This window comes from Saprolegnia diclina (genome assembly GCF_000281045.1).
Source record: "Saprolegnia diclina VS20 unplaced genomic scaffold supercont1.28, whole genome shotgun sequence".
Lineage (NCBI taxonomy): Eukaryota > Oomycota > Saprolegniomycetes > Saprolegniales > Saprolegniaceae > Saprolegnia > Saprolegnia diclina.
Genome location: NW_008246095.1, coordinates 559,144 through 572,750, shown reverse-complemented (window position 1 = coordinate 572,750; position 13,607 = coordinate 559,144). Strand labels below are relative to the sequence as shown.

The 13,607-nt window shown below is 61.5% G+C and overlaps 5 protein-coding genes across 6 annotated transcripts; 3 read left to right on the top strand and 2 right to left on the bottom strand.

Annotated features, from left to right (window-relative positions):
• Positions 1-57: 57 nt before the first annotated feature.
• SDRG_09060 (hypothetical protein) lies at positions 58-4,142 on the top strand (the record flags this gene model as incomplete). The annotated part of the gene is made up of 5 exons (XM_008614972.1): positions 58-370; positions 422-597; positions 654-2,174; positions 2,222-3,856; positions 3,903-4,142. The coding sequence occupies 5 exons, from the start codon at positions 58-60 to the stop codon at positions 4,140-4,142; spliced, it is 3,885 nt and encodes a 1,294-aa protein (XP_008613194.1).
• On the bottom strand, positions 4,060-4,588 carry SDRG_09059 (hypothetical protein). The gene is made up of 2 exons (XM_008614971.1): positions 4,295-4,588; positions 4,060-4,247 (listed from the first exon to the last, which is right to left on the bottom strand). Exons 1-2 carry the CDS (start codon positions 4,552-4,554, stop codon positions 4,193-4,195), a joined length of 315 nt encoding a protein of 104 aa, XP_008613193.1. The 5' UTR covers positions 4,555-4,588; the 3' UTR covers positions 4,060-4,192.
• Positions 4,589-4,939: 351 nt separating this feature from the next.
• Positions 4,940-6,604, top strand: SDRG_09058 (hypothetical protein). Its single transcript, XM_008614970.1, has 7 exons — positions 4,940-5,032; positions 5,081-5,299; positions 5,348-5,734; positions 5,775-6,129; positions 6,173-6,278; positions 6,321-6,374; positions 6,419-6,604. Exons 1-7 carry the CDS (start codon positions 4,966-4,968, stop codon positions 6,449-6,451), a joined length of 1,221 nt encoding a protein of 406 aa, XP_008613192.1. The 5' UTR covers positions 4,940-4,965; the 3' UTR covers positions 6,452-6,604.
• Positions 6,581-8,150, bottom strand: SDRG_09057 (hypothetical protein). Its single transcript, XM_008614969.1, has one exon. The coding sequence runs from the start codon at positions 8,105-8,107 to the stop codon at positions 6,680-6,682; it is 1,428 nt and encodes a 475-aa protein (XP_008613191.1). The 5' UTR covers positions 8,108-8,150; the 3' UTR covers positions 6,581-6,679.
• Positions 8,151-8,767: 617 nt separating this feature from the next.
• SDRG_09056 lies at positions 8,768-13,579 on the top strand. 2 transcript variants are annotated; one of them, XM_008614967.1, is made up of 5 exons: positions 8,768-8,969; positions 9,042-9,143; positions 9,247-11,250; positions 11,297-13,034; positions 13,090-13,579. In XM_008614967.1, the coding sequence occupies exons 1-5, from the start codon at positions 8,904-8,906 to the stop codon at positions 13,218-13,220; spliced, it is 4,041 nt and encodes a 1,346-aa protein (XP_008613189.1). In that variant the 5' UTR covers positions 8,768-8,903; the 3' UTR covers positions 13,221-13,579. The 2 variants fall into 2 exon arrangements, with proteins under 2 accessions (XP_008613189.1, XP_008613190.1); XM_008614968.1 differs by lacking the exons at positions 8,768-8,969; positions 9,042-9,143 and having other exon boundaries at positions 9,219-11,250.
• The last annotated feature ends 28 nt before the right edge of the window (positions 13,580-13,607 follow it).

Genomic DNA, 13,607 nt, shown 5'->3' with positions numbered 1-13,607 from the left:
ATTCGATATTGCCCGATTAAACCTTTTCAAAGTCGATAATATCCACTTCAAAAGCGGATGTGGGCAGCTCGCGGGCCACCGCGGATCTTGCGCTCGGCGCCGGGCGCGGTCGTCTGCGCTAGCGCCGACGGCGTCTGGAAGGCCGACGTACTGCTGGACGCGGTGCATCTTCGCTGCTACCAGATCAAGGACGACTACCCGGCCGTGTATGCGCTGGACCGGCCGGCGAATCCGCCGATCGCCGCCGCCTTCAAGGCCCCGCGGGCGTCACGCTTGGCGGTACTCACCGAGACGAGTCTCGAGATGTACTTGTGCGCCAGTGACATTGCCAACGGCGTCACGTTCACGTTTGCGCTCAGCATCACGCTCGGTACGTGGGCTCGCCAGTGGGGTGACGTGGCAAACACGCCAGGCTGTGTAGGCACCAAAGGCGTCGAAGTCGCCACGACGCTGGCCGCGAACGAGCAGCACCTCTTCATTGGCACGTCGCTTGGCCGCATGATGGTGTTTCAATGGGCGGATCTGCGCGCGGGCGGCCACTTTGTATCGCCCCTCGACGTCCTCGGCAGCCGCCCTGCGTTCCCCGTTCTCCCCGAGGTATACAAACGACGGCGATCTAGGCAAGCAAGAGGAGGCCTCATGTCTTGCCGTAGCCATCGGCCGTGTGCTCGATCGCGTGCAGTAGCGCCACGTATGTGCTCACGTCGCTCGTGTATGTCTGCGTGAGCTTTGCGAACGGCTTTGCGGTGCTCATGAGCTTTGCACCGACGCACTTGCGCCTCGAAGAGATTGTGTGGCTCAACGAAGTCATTCCGGTGCTCGGCGACGTGACTACCTGCCACGTTGACGGCGAAGCGTCCCTCGTCGCGCTCGGGTCGGCCACGAGTGTCACGACGCTCCTCCGGCTGCGCCACAAGCGGCCGACCGATCCCGAGTTTGTGCCGGTTCAGATCACCGAGCATGCGACTCTCTCGCTGGCGTTATGGGGCTTCACCCCCGACGACCTCGGCGCCGTGACTGCCCTCGCGTTTACTGACGACGGGCGCGCGATTGCAGTCGGGTTTGGGCTCCGCGGCATGGCGGTCTTTTCGATCGACAGCTGCAAGCTCATGTCGACGTTGCCGCAGCAGTTGGTCGCCAAGGACAACGAGCTGCTTCGGTACGGCGTCTCGTCGCTGCAGTGGACGAACGCCAGCAGCACGCTCCTCGTGACACCTCGCGTCGGCAACAACACGCCGCCGCCCTCGACAACCAGCGCCGGGGCCCTGTCACCGACCTATGCCCTTGTGCACGTCGAGATGCTCAAGGAACAGGACGGGCTCTGCCTCTCGCTGGCGGGCGAGCCCAAGCAATGCGGCGCTTGGGTCCGCAGTGAAGCGCCGTTCGTGCCGCAGCCGTCCAACGGCCTGCCCGGTCCCGCCGAGCGCAGCGGCCAAATCGACGGCGGCGACCTCGTCGTCGCGATCAACGACCAAGCCGTCGCACACTTGGCGTTCGATGACATTGTGGCCATCGTGAAGGAGCTCCCATTACGCTCCTCCGTGAAGCTCTCGCTGCTCCGTATTGACTTTGCCAAAGCATTTTCGCTTGCGACGCTGGCGCTCCAGTCGCATGCGTTTTGCGCGACGCACAAGCTGGCGCTTGACGAAGACCACGTCGTGTGGGAATACGCGCTGCGCATGCAAGCGACAGTTGGCGACTGCGTGACGCCCAAGCCGTCGATGCTGGCCTTTGAAGAGCGCGCTAAGTTTGACGGGTACATGGCCATCGCGGGTCTCTCGAGCACGCTGGCCATGCACCGGTACCTCAAGCTCTACCTTTCTTGCTTCCCGCGTACGAATTGGCAGCCGATTGAGGCGCTCGACCACTTGGTCGCGTTTCACAACCCCGAGACATCGCGGCTGCCGACCGCAACTCCCACGGTCGTGCTCATCGACTTTGCGCGTTCGGTGCTGCCGATGGGGAAGAGCGACTTGCATCTCCTTGAGGCATCGAGCGTCCACGTGCTCGCGGCCAACTGCAAGAACGACCCGTGCGGGGTGCTCTCATCGATCGCGATTCCCGTGCCGAGTACGTACACCAACCAAAACAGCCCGATGCAGCTCCTCGCCGTCTCGGCCGACGATACGCGCGTCGCCGTCGCGGGTGCCCGAGGCTTTGCCCTTCTCCACAAGGTACTGCGGTCTCCTGTCTCCATTTAACGACCTTTTGGTGTTGCTAGCCAAAGGGAACGTGGCTTTGTTTCGGCAACGTCCACGACGAGCAAGCGTTCCGAGTTGTCGCGATGGAGTGGTGGCACAGCGAGGCGCTTGTCGCGCTCGTGCTGCAAGACGACCTGCTTCTCATTGACGTCTATGGCCGCGACCGCCTCGATGTGCGCTGCTGCCGGCTCGTGTTGCCGCCGACCGCGTTTTTCTATGCACTGGCCGTCGACCACGATCGCGTCTACTGCCTCTCGCTGCAGCAACTGCTCGTGTACCGCATTACGACGTCCAAGTCGGCCGACACGTTTACGTTTGAGATTGCGTTTGAGCGGGCCGAGGCCCTTCCGCGATGCAACGCCATGGTCGGCCAGGCTCATTTCTTTGTGCCAATTCCGCGCCTGACAGCAACTTCAAGTACAGCGCATATGACGAGCGGCGCGTGGTTTCACGGCTGGCTCGGCCTCTTGGGCGAGGCGGACGCGCCGATGCTCTTGCCTCGGTTCGCCCTCCTCGATACGCTCGGGAGTCTCTATGTATGGGACCCAGAGACCAAGGAGCAGGTGCTCTTGGCCAGTGACATCTCGCACGTCTCGACGTGGCGCGGCCCGAGCGAGCTCCCGACACCGTGCACGCTCATGCACGGGCTGTATGGTCCCAAGGGCTTCCAGGCGTGGTGGCCGCTCCTCGACGGCGTCGATTTTGAACCGAAAGCGCCGGGCGACGCGCTCCGATCGTTCCTGCAAGTCCACGACCCGCCACGTGCGCGCCGCATGGGCAAGCTCCAAGGCGCATCCGAGGAGGTGGCCAGTACCTACTACCAGCTCTTGGCCGAGTACGGCGTGCGCCTCGAGGTCGCCAACGCCGAGTCGTCCGACGTTCCGACGTCGGTCCACTGCATCATGGTCGACCCGGTACTGAAATTCAACCCGGAAGTGCAGCTGGTAGGTATTCACGCACGCTTTGGCGTCCTCGTCGGCGCGTTCCAAGACCAATATGTCGGTATCTACGACATTGCCGCGCGGGTGCAGCCGCTCTTGCACTCGCTTCTCTCGCTCTTGCTCGTGCAGAAGCAGGCGACGCTTGCGCAGGCGTGTTTGGAGGTGATGAATGCGCGCCTCGGCCTCACGACGCCCACAAAAGAGCTCGTGCTCGTGACGGCGCTCGACAATGCCTTTCGACGCGTTTGGCCGGCGGCAGTCGTCGAGCGGACGCTGCTTTTGCTCCAAGACCCCGAGAACGAGATGGAAACGTACTGTGAAATCGTCGCCAACGTTGCGCGCAAGGTTGAGCCGAACCGCCTCCCGCTGCTGTTCCCGCTCGCCGGCGACCCAAGTGCGCTGCTCCAGCTGTGCCGGCAGCGCCACGAGGTGCGGACCGCCGCCAACTTTCTCTTGTGCTTGGACGAGTCGGTGAGCACGCCGACGCTACTGAATCGGACGCGCACCAACAGCTTTGCTCAGTTTCAGTCCCGGAGCGCGCTCGCGCTCGAGCTCATTGTCGACTGCGTCGAGTGCGACGAAGACCATTTGGCGCTGCAGCTGGTCCGTGTCGCGCGGGCGTGGGAGCCCGACCACTACTACCACGCGAGCAACGGCGCGTCCCCACAGTACGAGCGCTACATTGACGAGCAGCTTGGTAAATACGCCTTCCAGGTGCAGTTCTCGTTGGTCTCAAACAGTTGCCGACTCGTGTGTCTAGATGCTCGTCCAGTACCGGTTCGACAAGGTTGTATGGCTCGTCTCGCAGACCCAAGTGCCGTTGCCAGTTTTGTTCGGCGACGATCTCGGCGTCCGCAGTGAGAGTCTCTCGCTCATCCACGAGCGCCTTGATGGCCTCTTGACAAAGGACGAGGTGCGCTTGCTCCACGCTGCGGTCTCGGCGGCCAAGTACGAACAGTGGGCGACGCTTCTCGAAGCGGTGCGGCAGCAAGAGACGTAGAGAACGCGATATATACATGGTGGTGTGGGTATGCTAGTGGAGTTGAGCTACTAGCCATGGCGAAAGATGAGAAAGCCGATTTGTCCGAGGAAAAAGTAGAGCAGCCTAGCCACGGGAGGTCGTTAGACGAGAACAAGGTGGTGGGCTGCTACTTTTTGACTTCGTGCGTCACGAACGAGCCAAAGGACTTGCCGACAATGACGTGCCAGCTCCCGTCGTGTGTCTCTTCGATGTCCTTCTTGATCTGCTGCGCCACTTCGGTAAAGTGACTCTTCTCGCCCTTGTAGTACGCCTTGAGCGCGTTCGTCGCGCTCGCAATGAGGAGCTCCTCCATCTCCGTGCTGCTGTCGCGGTGCACGATGCGCAACGCGCCGACGCTCACGTCGTCCTTCTTGACCGCAGCTTTCGACATTTTCGGTTTCCGTCTCTTCAAGATCGCATCGCCGATCCAACGACCCATTCGTTGGTACTACCGTGCGCGATGGCTCACGTGATGGTACTTGCACACAGGACAGCACGGCCAGTCCGCCGTGCCTTCCTGCTCGTTGACGACTCTGGTGGAGGATAGTACGCAGGTGGCGAGCGCTACAGACGGTTGTACAGGAAGCGCGCCGACGAAGCATCCTAGAGCCTTCTACCCTCTACAGACATGTATCAAGGCAGCCGCGGAGTTGCGTATCGCCAAGGCGAGCGAGGTCGGGACTCTCGCACAACGATGACGTGGCAAGCCCTGCGTCATCTTGAGGTCCGGATAATGGTGCATCCGGATAGCCTCGGGCGTTTTGGCCAGCGCAACCGCTTGGAACATCCAGCAGGTGGGAGCATGGGCCGCAGCGCGCAGGTGGCAGACCCATGGGAGGTCGTCGAGATGTGCGTGCGATACCTCGAGGGTACTAATGTAGCGACGCGCTTTGTGGCCGCATGACGAGCGTGCGTAGGGCTCCACCTTCCGGACGTGCTGTACCAGCGCTGGGACAGCATCGGAGACGTCCGCCATGTCCAACGTGGCCTCGCCGCCCGGCGCGCCGGTGTTCTCGACAGCGTCTTGGACCCATCGGTGGTCGTGAGCGTGCTCGAGACGCAGCTCCGCGATCTCCACTCGCGCGAGTACTTGGTGTTCTCGCCCTTCCTCTACAACGAGCTCCTCGACCTCGGGCGTACGCTGCTCCCTCGATTGCTCTTTGCGTATCCCGCTCGTGTGCTAGGCGCTGTCGGGCGCAGCGACCACGAGACATTGGTGTGGGTGCGAGCGCTGTACGCGCGGACGACCGAGCCGTACCGAAGCCGCATGCACATGATCCTCGGCTTCCTCGCGACGCAGTGCGACGTGACCGACATGGACAAGACACTCTACATCGTCGAGCGGTATGCGCCCATGCTCTTGCGCGACGGCAGCAGCGCCTACATGTCGCTCCACCACATCGAAGGGTTTCCCGCTGCGACCGAATGCCTCCTGCTGTTTCTGACGTACTTGGACGTTCTGGACGGCGGACTCTCCTCCGCGGCGCTGGACCAGCACTTGGATATCCTACTGCACGAGACGGTGCACACAAGCCTCTTTGCCTCGCCGCCGCCTCGTGCTAGCATGACAGGTACGCAGACGACCTCAAATTGACCTGACGATGGCTGCAGTCGACATGGCGGCGACTCGGATTCAGGCGGCGGCGCGGGGGTGGCAGTGCCGCCGCTGGATCGGGCTTCGGCTGCTGTACACGTCCATGCCGCTCGCCCCAATGAGCTCCTTTCGGCGATACTACCTCGGTATGACCAAGCGCGTTCTACACTGGAGCGTGTCGGAGCTTGTGGCCGAGAAGCGGCGCCTCAAGACGCGCCTCCGCGCCTTTGACGAAGCGTTTACGCGAGCGCACCACCGCGTGCCGAAGCCGAAGGAGAAGGACGCTGGCCTATACGAGATGTACCATTTTCTGCGCATCGTACTCGACTACCAGCGGCAGCAAGATGACACCGACCCGACATCGTTTCACGAGTAGAAACCCTATCCCTGTTCGGTGTTGCACCTTTTCGAGTAGCTTTCTCCAGACTGCGACAACGAGCCAGCTCGCGCTCGCAAGGGACAAGTGCCAGCTGCAACTGCTCATCTTCGAACGTCATTTTTATCTCTGCTGCGGCGGCAAGGTGTCGAGGTCCCACCAGCGTCATGCAGCTCACTGCGCGTAGGTCGAAGACGAAGACGACTATGGTCACATCTTGCCGCGCTATCTCCAGTACAAGGTACCTGCGATCGGTCAAGCGTCGATGCTTCATGGGGATGGTAGACGTTGACGGGCAAACTCGCCGAGACGGCGTAGAGACACGCCGCTGATTAAGGAATTGACTGCTTGCTACTCGATACCACGAAGAGACTAAAACAGCAAGTGCACACGTGTTGCGTCTGGAGGCTAGTCGACTATAATCTAGTACACGTACTAAATTGTAGCCGAAAGAACATCGAGCGTAGTCGACTAAGCTTACGTACTGCTTGCCACTCGGACGCGGGACACACGTGGGATATATTAACATACGTGAATTGTGCATGTCTAGCGCGACCCAAGACCTGCTCGGGATACTTGACGTGCGACGCCTTTGGGCAGGAATCCCTGGAGCGACGTCGCGTGGTCTTGGAGAAGCCGGCGCTTGGCTTCTTCGACGATTTGCTTCTTGAAGGCTTCTTCGTCGGCAATGCGCGCGGCCTCGGCGCGCTCCTTCTCCAGTTCGAGTTGATACATTTGGACCTTGAGCGCGTTCTGGTCGGCAATGGCTTGCTTGTACTCGTCCCGTTGCTTGCGGCGGAAGATTTCCATCTCCATTTCGCGGCGCTCTTCCGACGCAAACTTGGCCCTGAGAAAAGCATTGTACTCGTCTTCCTTGGCCTTTTGCTCGTGGAGCACTTGGGCCTTGAGTCGCTGCTGCTCCTGGTTGCAACGAATCATTTCGTCGCGGTCCTTTTGCTTTTGCAGCATCTTGGCGCGCGCCTTCTCGCGGTGCGCCTCGAGCATCTCTTCTTCCCAGAGCTCGTCGCGGAGCCGCACAAACTCTTCTTCTTCCTTGCGCTGGCGCTGGATCTCGGCCTCGACCGCGAGGAACATCTCTTCTTCGCGCTTCTTCTTCTCGGCGAGCTTTTCCTTGATGCCGGCCTCGCGCTGCTCGACGCGCTTGCCGTACTGCGCAATCCGAGCGTCTTCGTCGCGATCGCGCCGCGCTGCGTCCTCACGTTCGTTGGCGCGCTGGAGCTTGCTATCTTCAATCATGATGCGTGCTTGGGCGACATAGCGCTCGCGCTTCTCCTGCTCGTGGCGGTCCTCGGCTTGAATTTGCGCCATGATCGCGTCGACCTTGGCCTTGTCGACTTCAGCCTCCTTTGCGGCTTCTTCGTACAGCTTGAGACGATCGAGCATCTGCTCTTGGATCGATTGCTTGCTCGCGACGGCCTCGGCGCGCCGCGCGATTTCCTTCGTTGCCATGTCGACCTCGGCGCGCTGCCGGTCGTACTCCATTTGCGTCTCGATGGCCTTCTCGCGCGACTTTTCGATTTGGCTCAAGGTCTCGCGCTCGGCCTGCTGCACCGATCGCTCCTTGTTGACGTACGCGACCTTGAGCATGCTCTCGAGCTCGCGGAGCTCTTCGCTCGACTCGCAAATCCGCTGGATCTCGCGCTCGCGGCGCTCGCTCAATCGGCGTTCTTCTTCGAGGGCCCGCGCGAGGCTGTCGTTCTGCTCCTTTGTGCGGAGATTGCGCTTGAGGTCGCGCTCCGCGACAAAGCTGCGCTCTTCAAGCATCGCCTCGGCGTTGCGCTGGAAGGCCGCGTTCCCGCGCCGCTTGGCGAGCACGGCCATGTCGCCCTTGTTGGCCATCGCCTGCACTTGGTTGCTCGACGCATACCGAAGGAGCTCGGTGTTCTGCGTCTCGATCCGGCGCCGGTCCGCCATCGTGCGCTCGACCTGCCGCGTCGTCACGCGGTGCTGCATCGTCGCTCCGGTCGTATTTATAGGCCTGTCCGAGAGATCTTTGCACCGAATTAGCTGTGCGCGGGGCTTAACTAATGCTCGAAACACACCGCCTCTTATTAAAGATGCTCGAAACCGTTTTTGACATTTTGAACAGAGACGACGTGGATGATCCGCGGAACTTGGTTGCGAGCGCTGCAAGCTTGAGCGATCTCTCGTGGCCGCGTAGCTTGTTGGCGCTACCTCTATTGCGAGCGTCCTATATGGCTAGCACGCCATGGAAGTGACATAAGTGGTCTCCAGAGGTATCGACGTGCACCGCCACCCGTCCAGCGCATCTTGGCGCCAACGTGTGACTTCAACAACCCAGCAACAGCCGCCATCAAACCACCAGAGCAGTCGCGTTGGTCGGATGCTAGATTGGCTTGGCCGCGCCACGAACGAGCGATCCAGCTATTTACTATCCAACTATCCAGCAGTCCGATTCTCTCCTCATTCTCACAATTTCTGGGTGGCTGGCCGCGTCGGCTTGGAACGCTAAATCTGGTGTCCTCGCACTTTGAATGGTCCGGATACGCCACCGTTGGTAATTCTAGATTTGTGGGGACGGTTTGGCGCGCATCCGGATACGTGGCTTCAAAAAGGGAGGGCTTGAAGATCGCCCCCATACATTCTCCCATACAACGAGCGGACGGGCCCCGCGAGCGTTGGCGTATTTTCGATTCCGCGGCCCGCGACCGACCGACGACCGACGCGCCCCGCGACTCCGACGTGTCGGCCCCTTCGCATCGCCATCGCCCCCTCCGACGACCCCCCCATGGCCTCGACCGGCGCCCCCTCCCCCGGCGCCGGCCACGCCCTCCGCCCCGGCCCCGCGCCCGCGGTACGTCAGTCGCCGACTTCGTTCCAAAGTCGTATACTTCTGTCGCCCTCTCACACTTTATGCATTCGTTAGGCCGCGCCCCGCGACCTCTTTCTCGCCACCTGGGGGCCATTTCAAACGCGCCTATTGGCCGAGCTCGTGGCGCTCCGGGCCGCGGCAGATCATGTTTCACAGGTACACCCTTTACAACGAATACATGCGTTTGGCACAAATATCGAGTCTCACGGGGCATCGATTTGTGCGATATTGCCCACGCGGACGGCTCACGACCTCGTAGACCGACGACGGCCGGTCGCCTGTCAGGCGAAAGCGGACGCGGTCCAAGTCCAAGTCCCCGACGCGGCTCTCGCCGCCTGCGGTGCTTAGCCCACCGCGTAAGGTCCAGCGGTCGGCGGCGCCCACCCGGCACTACCAGTCGCCGGTCGTGTCGCTCAACTCGGCCTACTTGGGCCTGCCCGCGACCAAGGTCAAGGAGCCCGCGCCTGTTGACACGACGAGCTCGGTGAATGCATTTGCCGATTTGTTGCGACTGCACGTGGAGAAGACGCAGCAGCTCGAGAAAGGCCCGAGCAAGAAGCGCCAGTTGCAGCGGCTGCGCGATCCGCCGCGCACCAAGTGCCACTGGGACGTGCTCCTTGACGAGATGCGCTGGATGGCGACCGACTTTGCCGAGGAGCGGCAATGGAAACGGGCGCGCGCGTGGCGTCTCGCGCGCGACGCGTCGGACGCCAAGAGCCTTGAGAAGCGCAACCAAGAGCAAGACAAGCGCAAGCTGGCGCGGTCGGTCGCTCTGCAGGTCGCATCGTTCTGGCGCGCCATGGAACGCATTGCTGCGAGGTACCACAACCGGTCACCGTCGTCCGTCGAGCTGCACACGCGGGCCGCACCGAAGGATGCGACCCTCTCGCCGCGTTCGGACGCCCACGTCGACTTTGCGTGGGCGACCACCTCGGACGCGTCGGCGACGATCCATGACTTGGTGGCTGCGATCTTTGCCGTCGGCAAGGAAGCCCGCGACCTCATGAAGAAGCAAGAGCTCGAGCTGGACCTGGACGTCAAGCTCGCGCCGTTCCAGCTGAGCGCGCTCCGTTTCATGTCGCACGTGCACAGCGCGGGCTATAACATCATCCTCAACGACCAACTTGGCACCGGCAAGGCGTTTACAGTCTCGCTCTTCTTGCGCTACCTCGAGCTCCAGACACCGAGTGCGCACCCGCACTTGATCCTCGTGCCCGACGCCGAAGTGCATAAGTGGGCTCACTACCTCAAGACGCTCCATGGTTCGCGCCGCATTCAGATCTACGGCGGCACGCCGCTGGACCGGCGGCGCCAGCACCTTACGTGGGACAAGGAGTATACTGCGTCCCTCGATCCGCACGAACGCCAAGACATTTACGTCGTGCTCTGCCCGCATGCGTGCTACCTCGAGGATGCGGCGGTGCTGCAAAAGCACACGTGGCAGGTCGTTGTCGTCGAAGACTTTGCGTTGCATCTGACCCCGTCGCTTGGCCTGACCAATGTCTCGCGACGCATTGTTGTGAGCGAGCTCGGGCTCGAGCACTGGGCACCCGAGCGCGCGAGTCTCTACGGCGGCTTTCTCCTTGGTACGTCGTCGACACCGTACGTACCGTCGGCGTGGGAAGACGACGTTGCGGACTCGAGCTCGGTGCAGCTCATGATGAAGCGCGCGGGCCTTCCGTACAAGGACGAGGTGTCGTGTCTCCAGATTGCGCTGCGCGCCCTCACGCTTGGCAGAATACGCAACGACATGGAGGCGCAGCTCGGCAAGATTGAGGAGCAGACAATCGGCGTCGCGCTCACGTCGTCGCAAGCCAACGCGTATACTGGCGCGATCGCAGCCTTTTGCTCGGGCAGCGACAAGGCGACCATGGACGGGTGGCTGCGGCTCTTCTTGCGGCTGCGCGCGATCGGCAACGGCGTGTCGTTGGACGTCGACCGGCTCGGCTCGATGGACCGTATGATTATCGCGAGCTGCTCGTCCAAGTGTGCGGCCTTTTTGGACCTCTTGGGGCGCCTCGTGGGCTCCGAGAAGCGCAAGGTGGCCGTGTACCTTCAAAGCGACGCGATGCTGCCGGTCATCGAACACCTCACGGCCAACGTGCTCAATTTCTCGACAGTGCGGATCACGGGCTCGGCGACGTGCCAGCACCGCGCATTGTCGCACTTTGCGCTCCAGGACGCTGTGCAAGTGGCCATCCTCTCGACACGGACGCGCACGGTGGGCACGAACCGCGCGGTGTGCGTCTATGGCGCGCATGCGGTACGACCCGTCTCTTGCGCGTTCGTCTCATCATGCGCCCGTGTAGATTGTCGTGCTCGACAGCGACTGGGACCCGATGTGCGACTCGAAGCTTCGCGCTGCGTGGCAGCTGCTCGCAACCACGATCGACGTGCCCGTCTTTCGGCTCTACAGCGAGTCGACGCTCGAGGCGTCGTTTTTGCGTGTCGGCGCGGTCCTCTCGGAGAAGCTCTTTGGGGAGATGACGCCGGCCGAGTGTGTGGCGTCGTCGGCTTTCAAGGGTATCGAGTGCCCGTCGTGGTGGTCGGTGTCGACGCCGGACCTTCCGAAAGCCATGGCGCGCGCCGAAGCAATGGAAAAGTACTGCAACAGCGCGCTCGACGGCGATATTTATGCGCTCGAGGCGCCCCTCACGACCGGCGGCGAGCTCGAACTCGAAGAACACTTGCTGCTCTCCAACAATGACGAGCTGACGCCGGTCGAGTGGTACGCTGTGCACCTCGTGCAGTCGCTCAAGGAGAAGCAACCGCCGAATCGCCCGTCCAAGGCAGCGATCGAGCCAATCAAAGACGACAGCGCGCCCCGGTCGTACGACGAAATGGTTGACGCGCACCGCGTCGACGCGTGGAAGCAGGAGCCGACGGCAGGCTTGTACTACGAGTGTCCTGTTGCCGGCGACAGCGTGTCGTCGATTGTCAACCACTTCCGAGCGCTGGGTCTTTCGCCTGCGTACGACGTGTGGCACGCCCCCGAGTACGACCCGGCCACGACGTTTGTCAAAGAACCCGTCGATGACGCGCCGCTGTGGATCGCGTACCGCACCAAGAAGCCACCAACGCCTACGGCGCCCGCCGCCGCCGACAAGAAGGCTGACGCCAAGCCGACCAAAGTCAAGAAGAACAAGCTGCTCAACAAGACGTCGCTGCCGATACCGGGTGGCAGTCCCAGCGTCAAGCGCAAGGAAAGCTCCAAGAAGAGTACCGACTATGCGGGCTTCCCGCTCCCCGACTCGAGTGGCTTTGACGACGACGGTTTCTGGGGCGATACGAACCTCGATGCGCTCGACTCGGTGTCGTGGGATGACACGTCGATTCTCGGCGGCATCCAAGTCGGCATTGAGAGCTCATTGCCACCGGCCAAGAAGGCCAAGACGTCGACACCCGTGACGTCGGCGCTGCCGCGACCGCGCAAGCCAACGCCGGAGCTCGCCCGCGAAGGGTGGAGCTTTGTCGAGGAGTCGCTCATGAAGAAGCTCCACGATATGTACGGCGCCAACTGGAATCTCATTGCGCAGATCTTGACGCGGCAGAGCATGGTGAAACGCCGGTCGGCGCGGCAGTGCCACGAAAAGTACCAGCGTCTTACAAGTGCCAACGCGACGCTCAAGGACAAGGACGCGGCCAAACCTGTGAAAATGAAGCCGCTCACCATGTCGCCGGCTGCACTCACGGCACGTGTCGGCGTCCATACGAGTGGGCTTCTCCTCAAGTACCCCGCCACGACCTTTGGGGGCATTCCGCCGCCGCCGTTGCGCAAGACGTCGGCCGTCGTGCTCAAGCCGCCAGCCGTCGTCCAGGAGCAAGACGTGTCGCAGTTTCGGAGTACGATGGAAGCCGTGCTCATGTCGGTCAAAAAGAAGGTGCCGTCGCCGCCGATTCCGATTCCACTCAACATGGAGCCCCACAAGTCGCACCTCGAGATTGTGGCGACGCCCGTCTTGAGTCCCGACGACGTCATCAAGAAGAGCAAGCAGCTCGCAGCGCTCACGTTTCAAGTTGCCGCTAGCTTTCCCGAGCCGGCGCCAGGTATATAGCACGCCCATTTGCCTCGTCGTTTGGGCTCACGACGCTTGTTCTGTAGGACTGCCCCCAGCGACGTCGGACACGATGCCGACACCCCCACCGACCTCGACGCCGGTACCACCACCGACGTCTGGATCTGGTCCGACCGACGACCCAGTGCGACCATCAGTTCCTATCCGGTACATTTGATCCTTAGTAGTAGTGCCATCGTCGTATTGGACTTGGTTTGTCAGTTGTTTGCGTTGATTTTCACGGCCATCGAGAGGACATTTGTAGCTAGCGTCGATGGATACTAGAGGACCTCGTCAGATCTGGTTTTGTAGCAGCCGGCACGTGCATCCACATTTTCCACCAACAATGGCAAACTTGCCTCTGCGTGTGCCACGTCATGGACCCCTTTGAGCATCGTATTAGGATACTACTCGTCGTTTGTATATAACTTGGTTGAGCGAGGAATCTCTTTGGCGATCGATCGGACCGCACGATGTCGAGCAGCCCGTCCACGCTATTGCACAGTCCCAGCTCACCTTGGGCATATTCCTGTGTCGGTAATTAACGTCAAGAATTGCTTTGTAA

Excerpts from the sequence above, each read along its gene's own strand:
- SDRG_09059 (XM_008614971.1), bottom strand. The coding sequence starts at position 4,554 with ATGTCGAAAGCTGCGGTCAAGAAGGACGACGTGAGCGTCGGCGCGTTG. Across the intron at positions 4,248-4,294 it reads GTGACGCACGAAGTCAAAAA|GCTGCTCTACTTTTTCCTCG; the intron begins GTAGCAGCCCAC and ends TCCCGTGGCTAG.
- SDRG_09058 (XM_008614970.1), top strand. The coding sequence starts at position 4,966 with ATGGGCCGCAGCGCGCAGGTGGCAGACCCATGGGAGGTCGTCGAGATG. Across the intron at positions 6,130-6,172 it reads GACCCGACATCGTTTCACGA|CTTTCTCCAGACTGCGACAA; the intron begins GTAGAAACCCTA and ends CTTTTCGAGTAG. Across the intron at positions 6,375-6,418 it reads CGCGCTATCTCCAGTACAAG|ACGTTGACGGGCAAACTCGC; the intron begins GTACCTGCGATC and ends TGGGGATGGTAG.
- SDRG_09057 (XM_008614969.1), bottom strand. The coding sequence starts at position 8,107 with ATGCAGCACCGCGTGACGACGCGGCAGGTCGAGCGCACGATGGCGGAC.
- SDRG_09056 (XM_008614967.1), top strand. The coding sequence starts at position 8,904 with ATGGCCTCGACCGGCGCCCCCTCCCCCGGCGCCGGCCACGCCCTCCGC. Across the intron at positions 8,970-9,041 it reads GCCCCGGCCCCGCGCCCGCG|GCCGCGCCCCGCGACCTCTT; the intron begins GTACGTCAGTCG and ends TGCATTCGTTAG. Across the intron at positions 9,144-9,246 it reads CGGCAGATCATGTTTCACAG|ACCGACGACGGCCGGTCGCC; the intron begins GTACACCCTTTA and ends ACGACCTCGTAG.